Raw genomic sequence first — 22486 nt, 5'->3', positions numbered from 1 at the left:
TGCCTGTGTCAAACCAACACCTGGTATCTTTTTAGCTGAAGTAGAAAGGCACAGTTGAATTTACCACTTATAAATTTATTGGATTTATTTTAGTGCTTAATCAGTTTGATGTACCATTTTAACATCCAGTGACTTGTTTGACATTTTTTCACAATATTTTTATAGCACGATTTTGCCACTGTGGATATGAAATAGTACTTAGGAAATCTTTGGTCATATCATCCTTCTTTCTCTTCATTGTAATCCCCTAGAATGGGATTACAAAATCAAAATGTATAAAATCACAATATATTGTCACAACATTTGATAACACCAGTGCCTTCTTAAACAGAACAGAGAGAACACAATTTAAACTCTTCTGAATAATTTGGGCTGTTTTCATGGACCTCAATTTATATGTCGTGCCCATGGGGACTATTGAAGTACGCAGATGGTTTTGCTCTGGCTCTGCTGGTGATGAGAGTCCCTTGGGAATGTGGCCTTTTGTCTTCTTTTGTTGTTTTGTTTTCCTCTTATTCTGTTTTACTACCTGTGATCTATTGCCTTTTTAAAACTCATATCCCATGACACATTTATTTTATAGCTAAAAGCTTGTACATCTTAATCCTCTTCACCTATTTCACCATCTCCCTCCCCCCCCACATCCCGACAACCACCAGTTTGTTCTCTGTGTCTTTGAGTCTGTTTCTATTTTCGTACATTTTTTTATTTTGATTTCATACATAAGTGAAATCATAAGGGATTTGTCTCTACCTGACTTATTTCACTTAGTGTAATACCCTCTACATCCGCCCATGTTGACGTAAATGGCAAGATTTCATTCATTTTTATGGTTGAGTAATATTCGTGTGTGTGTGTGTGTGTGTGTGTGTACATCTTCTTTACGCATTCATCTATCAGTGGATACTTAGGTTGCTTCCATATCTTGTCAATTGTAAATAACCCTGCAAAGAACATTGTGGTACATATATATTTTCTAATTAGTGTTTTCATTTTCTTCAGATAAATACCCAGAAGTGGAATCGCTGGATCACAAGGAAGTTCTCTTTTTGGTTTTTTTGAGGAACTTCCAATTCTCTTTACCATAGAGACTGCACCGATTTACATTCCCACCCACAGTGCACAGGGGTTCATTTTTCTCCACATTTTTGCTAACACTTCTTGTTGCCTATCTTTATTTATTTTACCTCATGGTATTTTTTTTTTCCTGTCTTTTTTTTTTTTTTTTTTTTTTTTTTAGAGTAGCCATTCTGACCGGTGTGAGGTGATCTCATTGTGCTTTTGATTTGCATTTCCTTGATGACTAGTGATGTTGAGCATCTTTTCATGTCATGGCCAATTCTTGAATTAATGATGGAATCAGTTCCACTGGAAGCACATAAACTGAGGGTGATGAAGGGTGGTCTCCTGGGTGAGGTCCAGATGTGGTTAACAGAAGAGAGAATAAATGCTGGGTGGCAAAATCAACAGATATTTACATCATGTCTTCCTCTTCTTTTTGTGGGTTTTCCTAACCCTTGTTTTGCTGAAACACATTTTCAACTAACTTTCTTCATATCTGAAAATATCATCATTTGGTTCTCATATATGTTTGACAGTTAACATGGGCACAGAATTCTAGGTTGAAAATCATTCCCTTTCAGGATAATAAAGATAGTGCTTTATTGTGAGGCACCATCCAGTGTCATTAGACAGATTTTAGGTTTTTTGTAGGTCAGCTTCATTTTTTTGTGTGTGCTTTTTTTTCCTTGTCTTTTTGCCTTTTCTAGGGCCGCTCCCATGGCATATGGAGGTTCCCAGGCTAGGGAGTCCAATCAGAGCTGTAGCCACTGGCCTACACCACAGCCACAGCAATGCCAGATCCAAGCCGTGTCTGCAACCTACACCACAGCTCACAGCAATACCGGATCCTTAACCCACTGAGCAAGGCCAGGGATCAAACCTGCGTCCTCATGAATACTAGTCGGGTTCGTTGACCACTGAGGCACGATGGGAACTCCAACTTCATTTTTTAAATATTTAAAGCTCTTAAGAGCTTCTTTTCATTTTTTTTGTGTTATTAAAATTGTCTGGGGTCTTTTTTATTCATTGCACTGGACACACAGTACATATTTAATCTGAAATCATGTCTTTTTCATTACAGGGAATCTTATAATTTCATAGTACAATGAACTTTTTACTTAAGCAATCACATTTTTAATCTCTTTATAGAGTTCTTTCTTTTCTCTGATAGTTCTTTTTTCAAATATTCTCTTTTTTTGTGGATTTTCTATCTTCTTAAATTTCTTTTCTTAGTCTTTTTTTTTTTTTTTTTTTTTTTTTTTGCTTTTTAGGACCCCACCCACAGCATAAGGAAGTTCCAAGGCTAGGAGCTGAATTGGCACTGCAGCTGCCAGCTTGTACCACAGTCACAGCAATGCAGGATCTGAGGCATGTCTGCAACCTACACCACAGCTCATGGCAAGGTCTGATCCTTAACCCACTGAGTGAGGCCAGAGATTAAACCTGCATCCTCATGCATACTAATTGGATTCATTACCACTGAGCCATGACGGGAACTCCTTAATTTCTTTTCTTTTCTTTTCTTTTTTTTTTTTTTTAATTTCTCTATCCCTTGAGTTACCTGACTCCTATTTCTACTGTATGTCTCTGGTATAATTTTCCCTGCACCTTTAAATTCTACTCTGAACGTTTCCTTCACAAGGATAGAAGATGATGAGGATGTGCACCTTGCTTTCCTCTGCTGCTCGAAATCCATCACTGCCAGCCCTTTTGAGGGTCATTTCATCCAGATATATCACTGTCTCCCCCTTCCCCCTTGCTGTCACTACCAATGTCACAGTCATTTCCCCACATTCACAAAAAATGTAGCAGCTCCTTCATCCCAACTCTCACAATTGTTCTTGACAGCTTCAGCATCAATGGACAGTCCATACACCTGGATCTCTGTGGGTTCTCTGGTTTGTTGGAGATTACTGAAGAGTAATCATTTCGGAGTTAATAAAGAGGACTCTAGCATTCTGTTATCAATGGACTTCTTGTTCAGTAGAGAGGTTTTGTTGTTTTTATCATACTAAAAAAAAAAAAAAGTCTTTCCATTCTTTTTTAATTAAAACTTTTTTAAAAAAACAAAATTAATTAATTGTTTTTAGGGTCCCATTCATGACATATGGAGGTTCCCAAACTAGAGGTCCATTCAGAACTACAACTGCCGGCTTACACCACAGCCACAGCAACACAGAATCCGAGCCATGTCTGTGACCTACACCACAGCTCACAGCAGCGCTGGAACCTTAACCCACTAAGCGAGGCCAGGGGTCAAACCCACACCCTCATGGATATTAGTTGGGTTTGCTAACCACTGAGCCATGACAGGAGCTCCCAAAATTAATTTTGTTGTATTAAATTCCTTTTGGCACTTAATATCAAGATGATCTTATGGTTATCGATGCTCCCCAAGGACCATGGTTAATGCAGTGAATCATGTCAATGGGTCTCCTAATGTCGAAACATCTGAGTTTGTGAAGTGATAATTCAGTCGTGGGGGGCGCTGTTAATAAGCCTTATTTTTCTAAATTACTCAAAGCTTCCTTTTCTTTCCCTCCCTCTACTTCACCTCCTCCTGACCCACCCCCTGCGGCAGGCTCCTCCATTAAGAATATGCCTTCTGGGCCCCCACGGCTCTGGCAAAACTGTCTGTGGAAGACAATTGGCAGAAAAATTGGGCATTTTTCATATTCAGTTTGAAGAATATCTTCAAGAAAAACTAATGCTCAAAACAGAAAAGAAAACTGGACCTGAATTTGAGGACGATTCTGAGGACGAGCAATTTGCAAAACAAGAACTTGAAGAGCTTGCAATTCAGGCCAATGTCAAAATTGAGGAAGAAAATACAAAACTGGTAGGAATATTAACACTCTCTTTGCAGATGATCATACTACTACTTTGGGGTAGTCGAATATAAGCAGTACAAAACTGTATAGTTTCTAAGAAAAAAAAAATACCCCATAAAGGCAACCTAAGAGTCTTTCTCCCCATATGTTAAATACAGAACTTACTGCTCATCTAGAATATAAAATACTAAATTGTTGTTGTTGTTGACTGAGGTTTATTCAAAATATTACAGCTTAGCAGAAAGATTCAAACGGCTCCACGTGGTGTTTTGAAATTCATCCCAACTGTAGGCTGAGTGACTTGCAGGTTGGGCAGACTGCCACAGTCTAAGAGTTTCAGCATCTCCTTAGTGTCAGGATCTACTCCAATGATCTCCTGATTAAAATACTAGATTTTACATAAACTCCTGTAAAAATCGGAAAATCTTTCCCTGCAAGAGTGTTGTATAGCCTTTATTTGTGATTATGTTATTTGATATGTCTGGCCTAGACCATAAGGTTTTCCATTATCATATTCTCTGTTTTCTATCAAATATCATTAAAAAAACCTCTACCTCAGCACCAGTGAAGATCTCAAAATATGAATTTCCGATGATACCTCGTAAGAAAGTTTGTGTCTTAGGTGCTTTCTGCCTGGGGCTGTAAAGAGAAAATTCTTAATTCTAACTCACCTTTTACCATTTCTGATATAACTAAATGCCTTTCTTCTCAAATGGTCCCCTACCAATGGATGCAGGTGACCTCCTGCCTAGCCCGTCTTTTAATCAGGATCTAGGCTGAATGACAGTAAGATAGATGACAAAAAATCAGTTCAGCTTTATAGGTGTGTGATAGAGATTGAACAGGGTTTTAGCAAAAAGTGATGAGACGTATTCTGAGGCCAGGTATGAAAATCCATCAGTGCTAGTTGCTGGCAGCTCCTCTTAGCTATAGTAGATATAACAATATTTAAAACAATATGAACTATTGGTTTAAAGAAAAGAGCTCAGATTTTTAAAATGTTCACAGGCAACAGTATAAAAAGTGACCTGAGAAAAACAAGTCCTATCCTAATCAACTATGTAATATAGTATTATTTACTATAGAGTTTTAATGTTTTGTTTTCTGATTTTTGTCCGTAGCCTCAGGAAGTGCAACTTACAGAAGAAGAAGAAGCAATCAGATTAAACCTAATGGAAAATGAGCCATTGCCTCCCGAAATTCTTGAAGCCATTCTCTCTGAATGGTGGTTTAAGGAACCAATACGGTATCTTAATCTATTTAGGCTTATGCATTTATTGACTTTTATTTGCCTTATTCTTAAAAGTTAAAAATGTAATCCAACATACATTTAGGAATTTTCTCCTTTACTCTCATGTATACTAGTGATTTTACACATTAAAAACATCGAGGGGATTATTTTAAAAATGCTGATGCCAGGGACCCCAGCCCAAAGTGAATCAAAATCATTAGAGGTGTGAGGTTGGGAGCCAGGCATTGGTGGTCTCCAGAGTTCCGGTCTCCAGGTGATTTGAATGTGTAGTCGTGGTTAAGGACCTATATTCTAACCCCGTGTATGCTCATGATATGCCAGACTCTCTACCTTATGTCTTTGTTTTTTGTTTTTTGGTTTTTTTTTTGTCTTTTTGCCATTTCTTGAGCCACTCCCGCAGCATATGGAGGTTCCCAGGCTAGGAGTCTAAATCGGAGCTGTAGCTGCCAGCCTAAGCCAGAGCAACAGCAATGCGGGATCCAAGCCGTGTCTGTGACCTACACCACAGCTCACGGCAACACCAGATCCTTAACCCACTGAGCAAGGCCAGGGATCGAACCCACAACTTCATGGTTCCTAGTCGGATTCGTTAACCACTGCACCATGACGGGAACTCCAACCTTATGGTCTTTTAACAATTGGTTAAGACCACCTTCAACTTAAAGAAAAACACACAACCTGAGAGTTGTGAGTTTAAGTTTTATTCAAGGTTTTACTGAGGACTATACCCCATGCTGAAGAACTGCTCCAAAAAGGTAGAGGAGGAGCTGGTATATATGTGAATTTTTTGGCTAGGAAATACCTGTAGTCAGGCATACATCTTGGTAAATATTACTGCTAATCACAAGGAACAAATATCTCAAGTTAATAATTTTACTACTTTTCTATGTATGGGAAAATGCAAGAATCTAGGATCATCATCGAAATTCTCCTTGAGAAACTCATCTAACTATCTAGGGGTGTGTTTATCCAAAGCACAGAGTGCCTCATCCTATTTTTTCATCTGGAATTCTTTTTGGGGTGCACTGTCAGTGGGTGACTACAGTGGATTGTGATTTACCACTAGTAAAACTGGTTGATAAGCAATACTCTTTGTTCTCATTGTGGTTGTTCACACCATTTAATAGCTGTCTGCAGTGTTATCCTTTACCAAAAGCCAGGAACAAGCCTGACCCCAGACAGGACAAATTTAAGAATTCCAGGGAGTTCCTCTTGTGGCTCAGCAGTAAGGAACCCAACTAGTATCCATGAAGGTGCGGGTTCAATCCCTGGCCTCATTTAGTGGGTTAAAGATCCGGCGTTACGGTGAGCTGTGATATAGGTCACAGATTTGGCTTGGGTCAGATCCAGCATGGCTGTGGCCTAGGCCTCAGCTGCAACTCCAATTCAACCCCTGGTCTGGGAACTTCCATGTGCCACAGGTTCAGCCATAAAAAGAAAAAAAGAGGGGGACCAGTGTTGACTCTCTAAGTTAAACTAAATTAAAATCTCCAGCCTGATCATTTTGTAAATATTCCCTAATGAAAATATATTAATATTCCAAGTTATTTTCATGATTCTTAAAGTTTCATCATGCTTGGGCAAGTTTGATGATCCTATTTGTATACGATCATCTTATACATATAAGCCAAGAACATTAGCAATTGTTGCTGATTACAAAGAGGACCAAGGAAGAGGGTATGAACTGTCCCATGGAAAAAAAAACATCATTAGAAGAAAAATGGCTAAAAGGTAAGGATTCACAATAAAGAGAGGGCAGCCAAGTAAGCCCTTTACATAAAGGGTGACGCATTCATCAGGCTGGGCACTTGTTTCCTCTTTCTTTATGATCTTCTCACGACTTTCAGTAAACTTTAATTAGTAGTGATTGTCTATAAACAGACCGTAATTTTATACTATAACCATAAAATAATTCTAATCTAATTCAATGCATTTGGGAGAATAAACACCATGGTTGCACAAGGAGAAATATTAAAAGAAACAAAAGATACTATAATAAATTTTTTAAACTATCCATTGGACATCTTATATAAAGTTGAGATTTATTAATACTTTTTCATTTTTAAATCAATGTTTATAACACAACATTTTAAGCAAATGAAGTAAATTATGAAGTTTCCACTTAGTTCCACAGGTTTTGTATTAGATGGTTTCCCACGATATCCTGATGAGGTCCAGTTTCTGGGGGAACATGGATTCTTCCCAGATGCTGCTGTTTTTATACAAGTTGATGATCAAGATATTTTTGATCGCCTCCTTCCTGCCCAAATAAGTAAGTGGAAAGTGAAACAAAAGAAGAAATTGGAAAGGAAAAAACAAATCAAAGAAATGAAGGCAAAAATCAAGGTAGGTATTCATTTTAAAAAGCATTTTAAGGAGTTCCTGCTATGGTGCAATGGGATTGGTGGAGTCTTGGGAGCACTGGGACACAGGTTCCATCCCAAGCCAGGCACAGAAGGTTAAGGATCTGGCATTGCCAGCTGAGGCTTAGATGCAACTGCAGCTGGGATCTGATCCCTGGCTGGGGACTCCATATGCCACAGGCAGAAAAAAAAAATCAGTTTAAAAACTTACTCATTTATAAAGTAGTCTTTATAAAAGTGTAGTTTTCTGATTTAATAACACATTCAGATGAAAACATTTTCATCAAATGTTAAGATAGATTATGGAGTTCCCTTTGTGGCTCAGTGGGTTAAGAACCCAGCTAGTATCCATGAGGGATTTGGGCTCAATCCCTCATCTCACTCAGTAGGCTGAGGATCTGGCATTGCCACAGCCTGCAGCGTATGTCACAGATGTGACTCGGATCCTGCATTTCTCTGACTGTGGCGTAGGCCAGCAGCTGCAGCTCCAATTTGACCCCTAGCCTGGGAACCTCCATGTGCCACAGGTGCACCCTAAAAAAAAAAAATTATTTGAGGCCTTTGTAATTACTTGCATGTTAATGCTTCTCTCTCCAAGGGAAATAAAATTAAAGATAGTGGTAACACCACTGTCCTTACATGAGACACAGTGGAGCAGATCTTGAAACACAAAGAATTAAAAATTTTGGTGACTTTTTCACTCGCTCCTGGGAAGGTGATACTATCTATCAAGACCATTTTAGCCTGTAGTAAGACAAAATCCAGGTATTAGCTTAGAACATTTTAAACTGTAATCTAAGATGTTTCCATATAATGTTCAAAAGTGTCATAGGAAAGCCAGCAGTTGCACTCCTAGGAGTCTAACAGAAATGAAAACATGTCCATTTAAAAATGTGTATGTGAAAGTTCACCCAGCATTATTCATAATAGCCAAAAAAAGTGGAAACAATTCAATACCCATCGCTTGATGAACGTGTAAACAAAATGTGGTAAATATCCAGATAGGGTGCTCTGGGTTCCAGCTCAAGGTGGCAACATGGGCGCCTCGTGAACTCAGTTCACTCTGAAAGAAATTCAGAAGCTAACTGAGGGGCTTCTACACATTGAGCAAATACCCAAAATACCTACATCAAAACAGCTGCTGCCCAAAGGTGCAGCTTCCAGTCAGCCTGTACTGACTCTGATCCTCCCCTTTGGGACACAGTTAGGCCATGGTACCCCCTCAACTGTTGGAAGCCACTGAAAAAAAGAAAGGTGGTGGCTTGAACAAGCACAAAGTCTTGAGAGATAGCCACGAGCTCATGTCAGCCTGAGCTGTGTTCATCTTCTATTCAAGACCACTCTGTCAAGACTGGGAGAAGTGACTATTTCATCTAATGTGCAGAAACCAACACAGAGTCAAAGAAAATGAAGACACAGAGGAATGTGTTCCAAATAGGGGAATAAGATAAAACTCTAGAAACAGACCTTACTGAAACAAAAATAAGTGATTCATCTGATAAAAAAGAGTTCAAAATAATGGTCAAAAGGTGTTCACCAGTGTCAGGGGAACAATGCATGAACAAAGTGAAAATTTCAGCAAAGAGATAGAACATATCAGGAAGTGCCAAACAAAACACAGAGCTGAAGAATACGATAACCAAGTATGTATGTATAACTGGGTCACTTTGCCATAAGGCAGAAATTGACAGAACATTGTCAATCAACCATAATAAAAGAAATTTTTTAAAGTTCAGTAGAGGAATTCAGTAGCACACTATAGACACAGAAATGAGTGGGACAGAATAAAAAGCACAGAAATATTCCCACAGGTATATTGTCAGTTAATTTACAACAAACTAGCCAAAATGAAAAGATAGCCTTAAATAAATCTTGTTGGAAAATTTGTACAGCCACATGCAAAAGAATTAACTGGACACCTATCTAATGCCATACACAAAAATCTACTCAAATTGTCGCTAAGACTTGAACACAAGGCTCAAATCTCTAAAATTCCTCTAAGAAAATGTAGAGGGTAAGCTCTTTGACATCAATATCAGCCGTGAATTTTTTTTTTTTAGGGCCACACCCATGGCATGTGGAGGTTCCCAGGCTAGGAGTGGAATCGGAGCTGTGGCTGCCAGCCTAAGCCACAGCCATGGCAATGCCAGATCCGAGCCACGTCTGCAACCTACACCATAGCTCAAGGCAACGCCAGATCCTTAACCCACTGAGTGAGGCCAGGGATCGAACCTGCAACCTCATGATCACTAGTCAGGTTCGTTAACCACTGAACCACAACAGGAACTCCTGATTTTTTTTTTTTATTTGACACCCAAAACAAAAATAAACAAGTGGAACTGCATCAAACTAAAAAGCTTCTGCCCAGCAAAAGAAACCATCAACAAAATAAAAAGACATTCTAGGAAATAAGAGAAAATATTTGCAAATCTTCTGATAAGGGGTTAAAGTCCAAAATAAAGAACTCACACAGCTTAGTATCAAAAATCCAAACAATCCAGGTTTTAAAAATGGACAATGGGAATTCCCATCGTGGCTAAGGGGGTAATGCACCTGACTAGCATCCATGAGGATGTAGGTTCAATCCCTGGCCTCTCTCAGTGGCTTTAGGCATTGCTGTGAGCTGTGGTGTAGGTTGAAGATATGGCTTGGATCCTGCATTGCTGTGGCTGTGGTGTAGACTGGCAGCTACAGCTCCAATTCGACCCCTAGCCTGGGAATTTCCTTATGTGGCCCTTAAAAGACCACCAAAAAATTAATTAATTTTTGAAGTAAATAAGAGGAAATAAGAGTTTTTGCAACTCTTACCCTCTGAAAAGCTACAGACTCTCTCTGGAGCTCATAAACTAAATTAATTTAATGTCATTCAGTTTTATAATTCTGTCTAAAATATTTCTTGAATGTCAACAAAACAATTACCAGGTATATATATTCAATAATGTCCAGGTAAAATGTACAGGATCCTGCTGGCCCAGACCAAAGCTCCCAGGGCATGTATGGCTTCAGGCACCTGATCACCTAGTATTTAAAGGGACTCCAATTTAAAGAATCCTGAGCTGATGAGCCCCTAGAATCCGAGTTTGGGGGTACTGATTAGTTTTCGTGAAAGCCTTAAGGTCGTATCAGAGGATTCATTCATGGCATTAGATTTAGAGGCCACTAGAGAGTCTGGAGAACCACCTATACACCATGTCTGTGGACTCATCCAAATACACATGCTTTCTTCATATGTATATGTATTTTTAGGGTTTTTTAGGCAATTTCACTTTAATAATATAATGGAAGATTATCCAACGTTTTCAACGAAGAGCCTCCAAATATTTCCCTATTTCTTCATGCACAAAATCCATCTCTCCACCAAAAGTAAGCAAATAACTAGTACATTTTAAAAGGGAATTCTAACTTTTACAGAAAAAGTGACTGATCCCAAATGTTATTTAGCCCTCTGAAGGGAAATAATAGATGGAGAGTTCCAGAAATACAAAGATATAAGTAACATAATTACCACCATTGCATGCTTTTCTGGAAAGTTCACTATTCTTTTGCCCAAGAGTTATTCCCATTTTTGAGGAAAAATGTTAGTACATAGGAAGTAATTTTATCATTACCCACTAACATTTTTAATGTTTCTTTCTTTAATAGGAAGATATGATATCTAAAAGAAGGGCTGAACTTCTACTTGAGAGAGAGAAAAAAAGGAAAGAAGTTGATGTGAGTAAACAAAATTGCTTTTTTAAAAAAAGCAGGACATACACACATATCCATAACATATTTTATGTATATGTAAAAACAACGTAAAATTTAAATATGTGTAGAAGTCTTGAAGGAAATATATAGTTTTATGTGCAAATACTGAGATTATATATATATTTTTTTACACTTTTGGTATTCAATAACTATTTACAATGAACTTTTATTGTTTTCAGTATCAGAAAAGTGAACATTTTAAAGGAAAGAAAATCACTAAAGATGTTTAAATAATCTAATACAAAGCATAATATTGCTACATAAACTCTGCTTCTTGTGGATTTTCATTTGTACTTTTCACACTTCAGCCCTTGCCACAGGAAGATAGGCTGGGAGCTTGGGAATGAGATCCAGACAGAGAGTTTGTGAAGTTGTGCTGGAGCTGACATGCAGATTACCTAGAGATGAAGGATGCAATGGGCAGAGCCTGTGCATACGCAGGGTCACATACTGTGGAGGATGCTCAGTACAGCTCCTTTTCTCCATCTGCTGACTTTTTAAAAAGATAAACCTTGAAGATCATTGATGTTGCTCTGTTTAGAGAGGAGCTAGTCCCAAATTGACCAAATGCTACAGCCAAGCAACTCAGACGTGCAGAAGTTAAAGAGCAGGTGGAGTAGATAAGCTAGTTCTTTATTTTTTGTTTGTTTGTTTGTTTTTGTCTTTTTGCCTTTTCTAGGGCACTCCCATGGCATATGGAGGTTCCCAGGCTAGGGGTCTAATCAGAGCTATAGCCAACGGCCTACGCCAGAGCCACAGCAACTCAGCATCCGAGCCTCGTCTGCAAGCTACAACACAGCCCACGGCAAAGCCGGATCCTTAACCCACTGAGCAAGGCCATGGATCGAACCTGCAACCTCATGGTTCCTAGTCGGATTTGTTAACCACTGAGCCATGAAGGGAACTCTGATAAGCTAGTTCTTTAAAGACCCGAGCCTCATGTTTATGCAATCAACTTCAGTGACCCTTTTAAGCAAGGCGAAAGATAGGATAGCCCCTTCTGGCTTAAGCACCTTTATAATGACTTTTCAAGGCTGAGCATCTGTAATCTGATTTCCATCTATACAGAAATGTTCAACAAAGGGAAGGAGAAAAGAGAAACAACAGGAAGTATGGCTTTCTACATGTACATCCGTGTGCCCCCTGACATGGTTCTGTTGGATTTGTGTACAGAGGACTGTTGATACAATGCAGCTGTAACTGGGGATCAAAACATTGCCGAAGAGGGCTTGAAACAATCGTTTCTTTATCTAAAATATTTGCAACCAACATAAATCTAAGACCATTAGACCGAGAAAGTCATGGCTACATATAAGGGACAAGAATCCTCTACTATATTATTTGCCTTGATCTTCATTCATCCATTCTGTCCGTCCATCAGGAGGCCTTAAGTGAACCCTCGCTGCTTGCCTGACACTACTTCAGACCCTGGAGAATCAACCACGAAACAAACTGACAGAAATCCCTAGCCTCATTTTCATGCTCAATCCCTGAACAATCATGTTCTAAAAGTCTAGTCTGTTCAAGGCATCATGCTAATGTTTAGGATCAAAAAGACAGACATCCTGACCTGGGGTCAAGCACAGTTAAGTACCTTTAGCCATAGGGAGTTCCTCGCAGTCCCCTTAAGGAAATCCTCAAATGTCTCAGGACATAGTTCCCAAATAGTTAAGCAGACCTAAAGTGATATCCTCTTTTTTTTTTTTTTTTTTTTTTTTTTTTTGTCTTTTGTCTTTTGCTGTTGTTGCTATTTCTTGGGCCGCTCCCGCGGCATATGGAGGTTCCCAGGCTAGGGGTTGAATCGGAGCTGTAGGCACCGGCCTACGCCAGAGCCACAGCAACACGGGATCCGAGCCTCGTCTGCAACCTACACCACAGCTCACGGCAACGCCGGATCGTTAACCCACTGAGCAAGGGCAGGGACCGAACCCGCAACCTCATGGTTCCTAGTCGGATTCGCTAACCACTGCGCCATGACGGGAACTCCGATATCCTCTTTCTTACCCAAAGTTCCTATTGCTGGTGTCCAGTGCTTAACGTAGTGCTGACCCACAGCAGGTAGACAACTCATAGTTGTTTTGTTGCTGTTGTACAACATTGAGCAAGGTTATTTAACCTCTCTGAGCCTAGTTTTTTTCATTGTAAAAGGAGAAAAATTAATGATACTTGCTTACGGAGTTCCCGTCATGGCGCAGCAGAAATGAATCCAACTAGGAACCATGAGGTTGCCGGTTCCATCCCTGGCCTTGCTCAGTGGGTTGAGGATCCGGGGTTGCCGTGAGCTGTGGTGTAGGTTGCAGACGCGGCTCAGATCCCGCGTTGCTGTGGCTCTGGCATAGGTTGGCGGCTATAGCTCTGATTAGATCCCTAGCCTGGGAATCTCCATATGCTGCAGGTGAGGTCCCGAAAAGACAAATAATAATAATAATAATAATAATAATAATAATAATATAATACTTACTTAGGTTCCCTAATTAATAAGACTTTAATTTCCCTTCCTTGCTAGTCTTCAATTAAATCTTTTTCTTAAGAATTAGTCTTTAGGATAAATTAAAAATATTCTTTTTTTTCTTTTAATTTTTTCTTCCACTTTCACTGAACTATAACCGACATTCAGCACTGTAAAAGCTTGTGGTGGGGAGTTCCCTTCATGGCTCAGCGGTTAATGAACCTGACTGGGATCCACGAGCATGCCAGTTAGACCCCTGGCTTCGCTCAGTGGGTTAAGGGTCTGGCGTTGCCATGAGCTGTAGTGTAGGTTGCAGATGTGGCTTGGATCCTGCATGGCTGTGGCTGTGGTGTCCACCAGTGGCTACAGCTCCAATTGGACCCCTAGCCTGGGAACCTCCATGTGCTGCAAGTGCGGCCCTAAAATAGCAAATAAATAAATAAATAAGTTTAAGGTGTACAAGATAATGATTTCACTTCTATACATCATGAAATGATTATCACAGTATGTTTGGTGAACACTCATCATCCCAAATAAGTACAAAAATTAAGAAATAGAAAACCATTTTTCCCCTTGTGATGAGAGCTTTCAGGATCCACTCTCCTAACAACTTTCATATATAACATACAGCGGTGTTAGTTGTATTTATCATGTTGTACATGATATATATTTTCTTAACTTGTAATTTTTTCATTGTTAGAATGATGGGATTTCTTATTATTTTTCATTCAGAGATTCAATAGTCTATCTTATAAATAAAATCAGATTTTGTAAGTTAGCTCTTCTAAGACTTAATCTATTTTAAAATTGCCCTTGTATCTCCCACAGTTAATTTATACAGACTGAATTTTGGAAGACAATTCCTGAGATTTTTAATGAAATCTTCTGAGATTAAAACTGTATTTTTTTAAACATTTTTCCATGGGAATATTATATGTCCTGCTACTATCTCAGACAAAGAAAGATTAAAGAAAATGTAGCATCTCAGGGATCACTGGTGTGAGTGTTAAAATCAGTTAACGCGACGCCCTGAATTGAATCCATCCTGACTCCACTTTCATGCAGAGAACCAGGGGTTTTCTTATCATTTCCCTCTATGTACAAATGCATCATTTTGACTCACCTTTTTTATCACCAGTTGGGTGATAAAAAATTTCCAAAGTTTGTCTCCTCACCTTTAATAAAAATTATTATCTTTACTATCTGACTTTTTAGCAGCAAATAAAACACCTTTAACATTAGAAATCACTTCAAGGCAACTACTTCCGTTAATCTCACAGGAGAATGTCGCCATCGTGTGGACGTTTATTTATTTATTTATTTTGCTTTTCAGGGCCGCACCTGCAGCATATGGAGGTTCCCTGGCTAGGGGTCAAATCAGAGCTACAGCTGCTGGCCTCCACCACAGCCACAGCAACTCGGGATCCAAGCCACGTCTGTGACCTACACCACAGCTCACAGCAATGCCAGATCCTTAACCCATTGAGCAAGGCCAGGGATTGAACCTGCAACCTCATGGTTCCTAGTCGATTCATTTCCACTGTGCCATGACAGGAACTCCTGGACATTTAGTCTCTAAATGGACCGAAGAATATTCTGTAAACCAACTGTTTCTTATAGATTTACACTGCATACCTCCCAACTCCTGGGAGGCTTTGCTTCTACTCTTACTCTTAGCTGCAGAATCTTTGCTCTTGTCCTGTACGCCAGCTCCTTTGCTGGTGCCTGTGTCCCTTCAACCAAGCATAGAGTAGCCACAAGCAGGAGACTGCCAGGAAGAGCCAGCAGGGAACCAGGGAGCAAATAAGCAGGACTGTGAGAGACTGTGCCCAGGTGAATGGTTAAGAGAGGTACACCTTAAGCCCTGAGGGGAAGCCAAAGTCAGGGTCAAAGAGGTTGAAACAAGGTTCAGGACTAAGCACCAGGTCAAGACCATCCCCCAAAGTCAAGAGCACTTTGGAATGGAGCAGCAAGCAAAAGTGTGAGTGGGGGTTCAGACTGGGGACTGAGTTTCAAAACACTGAAAATGAAATTTGGAATAGTGTCTCAAAAACCAGTATTAGAGGGAAACTTCATCCCCCCCACACACACGTAATAAGGGAATCTAGTGTCTGAATAACATACGTCTGTATTGCAAGAACTTTGAAACTCAGAGGTCTTTTACTTTTTCTTCCATTTCTTCATCTCTCATTTTCTCCCTAACTGTAAGCATTGCAACCATAATCTCTATCACTCTCCTAGTATCACTTCCACCCTAGTGTAGCATCCCCCTGCCCCCACCTTCTCCTCCTGATGGAGTTACAAGGCAGCTTGCCCCAAATGTAGTCCTATTTCTCTGAGGTCATGAATTTTATTTGCTTTCTGTTGTCCCCTATTTTGTTTCCCCTTTGTAGCCTCCTCTGTGATTGTTTGAATGTATTTTAGAAGTCCATTTTAATTATCTATTGGCTTTTTAGTTATAACCCTATGCACTGTCTTTTAGTGGTTGTTCTCAAGCTACATATACACCCTTAGCTTTTCACAGCATGCTTAGGGTCAATATTATTCCCATGTAATATTGTCAAAACCTTTTGACTCTACAAGTCCATTTACACCTACCCCTCACTCCACCAACATCCTTTTATGCTCCAGTTGTCGTGTTTTACAACCAAATACATTATAAACTCCACAAGAAAAGGTTATAGTTTTTGTTTGAAATAGTCATATGTATTTTAATTAAGAGGAAAATAGATCCTTTCTTACATGCACCCAGATGCTTACCATTTCTGTTATCTTCACTTCTGCTGGTCTGATGGAAACCAGAGGGATGGGGAGAGAATGATCATCTGAATTGCTTCCCCGTATGTTTTTCTCTGGCTGCTTTCAGGATTTTCTCTGTATTTTTGCTTTTCTGTAGTTTGATTATGATATACATGCATGTCATTTTCTTCATATTTATATAGTTTGAGGTGTTCACTAAGCTTTTTTTTTTCTTATGGTTGATTTACAATGTTCTGTCAATTTCTGCTGTACAGCAAAGTGACCCAGTCATACGTATATATACCTTCTTTTCCTCATATTATCTTCCATCATGTTCTATCACAAGTGATTGGATATAGTTCCCTGTGCTGTACAGAAGGACCTCATTGCTTGTCCATTCCAAATGTAATAGTTTGTATCTACTATACTAAGTTTCTTTAATCTGTAAATTTTTGTCCTTCACTAAATTTAGGAAGACTTTGGGCTTAGCTCTTCAAATTTTTTTCTACCCCATTTGCTCTCTGTCTTCTTCTGAAACCCAGTTACACAGAGGTTAGATCTTTCTTTCACTATTGTTCCACATGTCCCCGGAACAGTTAGTGTTTTTAATCTTTCTTCTCTCTTTTCTTTACATAGGATACTTTCTGTTGATCTGTCTTCATGTTCACTGATTCTTCCCTCAGTCTTCTCCATTCTACAGTTAAGCCTACTTAATATTTTTTAAAATTCAAATATTGCAATTTCTAGGACTAAAATTTCAATTTAGTTTGTTTTAATATTTTTATTTCCCTCCTGAGATTTCCTCTATTTTCATTTATTTTCCTTTTCCACATTGATCATAATGATAATAACTGCTTTAAAGTTCTTAACTGGTAATGCTAACACCTAGACTGGGCATTTAATGATTATCTTTCCTTATGAGAATGGGTCACATCTCATGATCCTTTATATTTTCAGTAATTTTGGATTATACCCTCGAATTGTGAACGTTATGTTGTAGGGATTCTGGATTCTGATATATACCTTCAAAGAGGACTGATGTTTTTGTAATAGCGGGCAATTAACTTGTTAATTTGGAATTTCCTCATGCTTACAGTATAAGTTCAGCTTATACTGTTCTAAACAGCTACATTCAGGGTTCAGAGATTAGCCAATGGCTTGAATAATCTTTGTAAAGTGAGTTTGGCATTTCTCTGGGTCTCTCACCTCTAGAGTTTAGCCTTGCTCTCTAGCGCCCTGATTGTGGCTCTTTCCCCTGCTTGCTCCAGCTGGAAGACAGAGAGCTTTTTAATCAGAGTTTTAGTCACCCTGTGCCACCACCACTCTAATGGAGACTGCCCTCTAAGCAAATGCATGAAATAGGAGAATTGACCCTAAGCCAATTGCTTCCTCCAAATTTTGACTACTCTGCTTTTGTTCACTCTAGAGACCCTCTGGAGCAAGAGAGAGAGAGAGAAATATGTCTGTGTGTGTTTTATCCACAGTTTATGGTTATTATCTGCTAGAGGTTAAATGAACTTATTCCTTCATACTGGAGGCAGATCTCTGAGACCATGAATTTTAGAACATGTATCTCCTAACATAAGGACTGAAAGATACTAGATGGAAGGAAAAAAACAGCACAGTTCCAGAGAACCAAAATGCCATTTGCAGAAAAAAATAAAACCATTTTTTCCCTAAAAAGAATTAACCCGTGGTTCTCTCAGATGTTCTGCTGTGAAGATTTTTAGGCTGTTTACCTTTTTAAAAAATTCAACATTGTACTGAAGGAACTAGCCACAACCATGTGATAAGAAAAAGAAACATCATGCATGTTAAAAAGTAAGAACAAAACTTACTATTTGCATGTAATTGGATTATCTAGAAAGTCCAAGAGGGTTATTTGCAGAAAAATTATTTAAGGTCATTCCCACCAGCTTTTCATGTAACAGTGACATTTATCCCCATGGGAAAAAAAAAGGTAAATAATTGCTAAATTAATTAATCTGTCTAGAAAAATGCTAGGTGCTACAGAATGTTGGTTGGTGCCCATCATCATTTGGGGCAAGATCCCCTGCCTGCCTCTTCTCATCACCACATCTTAATTGGAAGCATGTTACAACCTATCCTGCTCACATGCTCAGAGCTTAGAGTTGCTCTAAATTAATCAACTTAGTCCTTCATTCATAAAAATGAATGCACAACAAAGGACTACCATATACTTGAGGGAAATTTTCAAGACAAAGAAGAACCAAAATGAACAAACAGATTAATTGGCTCTAAAAAAAATAGACTATAAAGGAAATATTACTGAACATTAAGCAAATTCCAGTTCACCTCAGAAAATTCAAGAACTTGGTATCCGTAAAACAAAAACAGGATGCTGGAATTCCCATTGTGGCTCAGCAGTAACAAACCTGACTGGTTTCCATGAGGATGTGGTTTCGATCCCTGGCCTCATTCGGTGGGTTAAGGATCCAGCGTAGCCATGAGCTGTGATGTAGGTCACAGACATGGCTTGGATCTGGTGTTACTGTGGCTGTGGTGTAGGCCGGCAGCTGCAGCTCTGCTTTGACTCCAGCCTGGGAACTTACATATGCTGCGGGTATGGCCCTAAAAAGACAAAAAACAAAAACAGGATGCTATGAAAAACCAGAGAGCAAAAGTGAGTTCATGGAAACTAAAGTATAATATTTAAACTAACTGAGAGTTGAATTAAAAGATTAGAAGAAAAAAAAAACATTTCTCGGAGTTCCCGTCGTGGCGCAGTGGTTAACGAATCCGACTAGGAACCATGAGGTTGCGGGTTCGGTCCCTGCCCTTGCTCAGTGGGTTATCGATCTGGCGTTGCCGTGAGCTGTGGTGTAGGTCGCAGACGCAGCTTGGATCCCGTGTTGCTGTGGCTCTGGCATAGGCCGGTGGCTACAGCTCCGATTCAACCCCTAGCCTAGGAACCTCCATATGCCGCGGGAGCGGCCCAAGAAATAGCAACAACAGCAACAACAACAACAACAGACAAAAAGACAAAAGACAAAAAAAAAAAAAAAAAAAAAAAACATTTCTCAAATATAGACTAAAAATACAAGAGATAAAAAATAGGGAGTTCCCGTCGTGGCGCAGTGGTTAACGAATCCGACTAGGAACCATGAGGTTGCGGGTTCGATCCCTGCCCTTGCTCAGTGGGTTAACGATCCAGCGTTGCCGGGAGCTGTGGTGTAGGTTGCAGATGCGGCTCGGATCCCGCGTTGCTGTGGCTCTGGCGTAGGCCAGTGGCTACAGCTCCGATCTGACCCCTAGCCTGGGAACCTCCATATGCCACGGGAGCGGCCCAAAGAAATAACAAAAAGACAAAAAAAAAAAAAAAAAAGAAAAGAAAATAGAAAAGAAAAAACCTGGAGGTATGTGAAATCAATCCAGGACAGTTAACACATCCAACATACATTCCAAAAAAAGTGGAAAGAGAAAATAAACATGAAAGAAAAAGATATCTATAAAGGAATATGGATAAGATTTGCATCAGATTTTTCACCAGCAGTAATGGGTGATAAAAGGCAAAGACAGTGGCTTCAAAATTCTGAGTGAAAATGGCTTTCAATCTGGAATTCTATACCGACTCAAACAATTTATAATGTGTGAGGATATAGTAGGAACATTTTCAGATTTTAAGGACTTGGAAAATTAGGCTTTTATATGTTCTTCCTGGAAAAAAAAAATAGCCAATTGATATGGCAGATAAGCTCCTGCCTATGAAATTACACAAAAATAAATAGAAATATGGGGTAAGGGAGGAATAAGATAATCATTACCCAAAGAGAGGACAAATTAAAATATGGCATGATTTTTAATAATGAGAAAAAATGTTTGATCTTGAAACTTGAAACATTCTCCTTAGAATGGTACCTGTTATGGTTACCTCTGAGCAAGGCCTGGTATACACACACACACACACACACACACACATTTCTCTCTCTTGCTCCAGAGGGTCTCTGTAGAATGAACAGAGGTTGATTATGGTTGTGGGTTCGATCCCTGGCCTTGCGCAGTAGGTTAAGGAACTAGTGTTGCCCTAAGCTGTGGTGTAGGACACAGACATGGCTCAGATGCTACATTGCTGTGGCTGTGGTGTAACCAGCAGCTACAGCTCCGATTGGACCCCTAGCCTGGGAACCTCCATATGCTGTGGGTTTGGCCCTGAAAAGATATAAAAAATAATAATAATACTAATAATAATATTGCAAACAAAAATTTAGAAACTGAAGAGAGGGAAAAGTGGAAGGAAGAGTAAGAACATCCTCTTGAATTGTGGGGAATCAAAACATACATCTAATGCAAACTAGTACATTTAGAATGTTTAAGCAGTGAGGTCCTACTGTATAGCATAGGAACTATATCCAGTCTCTTGGGATAGACCATGATGGAAGATAATATGAGAAAAAGAATGTATATATGTATGACTGGGTCACTATGCTGTACAGCAGAAATTGACAAAACATTGTAAATCAACTGTAATAGAAAAAATAGAAGTCTTTAAAAAAAAGATTTCGAGGGGACTTGAACCCTTTGAAATTGGGTGGAAATGTGTATATGTGAGGCATATATTTATAAGGAAAGTCTCTATAGTTTTCATCAGCTAACCAGTGAGGTCTGTGACCCAGAGGAGGTTAGAAACTCTGCCCTAGTTCCAAGCTGTTGGCTGCTTTTCTCACTTGCTCATCCTGGAGGAGCCAGCGCCTGATGCAGCCCACAGTGGGGGAGGGTGTGCTCCGAATCAGGTGGGAGATTCTGAACTGGAGCATGTTTTAACAATCAAAGAGTCTGGAAATGTATAGATTCTGCTCCAGATGTTGTTAAGGGATGGGAAAGGGAGACTTGGTAGCATGATTAAAAGCAATGACAAAAAAAATGCACCTAATGCAAAGGATTATATTTAGAAAGTTTAAGCAATGCGATCCTGCGTACAGCACAGGGAACTATACTCAGTCTCTTATGATAGAACGTCATGGAAAATAATATGAGAAAAAGTCATATATGTATATATGACTGGGTCACTTGCTGTACAGCAGACAGAACATTGTAAATCAACTATAATAAAAATCTGTTTAACAAAAAATACACACATAAAAGTGATGATTCAATAAATAGAGATTTGGGGGTAGAATTTAAAGTTATAGGCACTCCATGAAGAATTAATAATTAAAGATATGACTGAAACTGAGAAATGGGCAGAAGAAAAAAGAGAAGAGGTCTAATGTAAGTCAGCTAAATTTCTCAAAATCACTAGCAGGAAAGAGAAACCAAGGATCAAAAGACCACCTTTTACTATTTATTTTGTTACTTTATAAACTGATTTCTATAGAACCCTAACAATACCAAAAACTCACATTTTAAAAAAATGCAAAAATGGCTTTAAAAAATCATGAGGAGTTCCTGTCGTGGCGCAGTGGTTAGCGAATCCGACTGGGAACCATGAGGTTGTGGTTCGGTCCCTGCCCTTGCCATGAGCTGTGGTGTAGGTCGAAGACGTGGCTCAGATCCCGCGTTGCTGTGGCTCTGGTGTAGGCCGGTGGCTACAGCTCCGATTGGACCCCTAGCCTGGGAACCTCCATATGCCATGGGAGTGCCCTAGAAAAGGCAAAAAGACAAAAAAAAAAAAAAAAAAAAAAAAAAAAAAAAAAAAAATCATGAGATGTATATTCTAATCTAAAAAGAAATTTAGAAGTTCCCATTGTGGTGCAGCAGAAACAATCCGACTAGTATCCATGAGGATGCAGGTTTGATCCCTGACTTCCCTCAGTGGGTTAAGAATCCAGCATCTCTGTGAGCTGTGGTGTAGGCCGAAGATGCAGCTTGGATCTGGCATTGCTGTGGCTGTGGTGTAGGCCTGCAGCTACAGCTCTGAATCAACCCCTAGACTGGGAACGTCCATATGCCAGCGGTTCAGCCCTAAAAAGCAAAAAGTAAAATAAAATAAAATAAAAATTTAAAAAGGAATTTAAATATATCTCTAAATTATTTTAAGCAAGTTGCAGAAAATAGAACAATCTCATTTATGTACAAAATAAAA

At 39.3% G+C, this 22486-nt stretch overlaps 1 protein-coding gene across 5 annotated transcripts in view; it reads left to right on the top strand.

Moving 5' to 3' along the window:
• Nucleotides 1-22486, top strand: part of AK9 (adenylate kinase 9) — a 135407-nt gene that overhangs the window by 88737 nt on the left and 24184 nt on the right. For 4 of the 5 annotated variants that reach the window (XM_021091050.1, XM_021091041.1, XM_021091043.1 and 1 more), the window contains 4 exons: nucleotides 3644-3901; nucleotides 5015-5139; nucleotides 7272-7491; nucleotides 11151-11219. In XM_021091050.1, coding sequence (XP_020946709.1) covers nucleotides 3644-3901; nucleotides 5015-5139; nucleotides 7272-7491; nucleotides 11151-11219 — 672 coding nt within the window. Of the gene's footprint in view, nucleotides 1-3643; nucleotides 3902-5014; nucleotides 5594-7271; nucleotides 7492-11150; nucleotides 11220-22486 lie in introns of those variants that run through there. The other variant, XM_021091063.1, reaches the window with a different exon arrangement.

The sequence above is a fragment of the Sus scrofa genome, chromosome 1, assembly GCF_000003025.6.
Source record: "Sus scrofa isolate TJ Tabasco breed Duroc chromosome 1, Sscrofa11.1, whole genome shotgun sequence".
NCBI classification, from domain to species: domain Eukaryota; kingdom Metazoa; phylum Chordata; class Mammalia; order Artiodactyla; family Suidae; genus Sus; species Sus scrofa.
The sequence above is the reverse complement of the archived record's forward strand: the minus strand, read 5'-3'. Positions and strand labels throughout refer to the sequence as shown.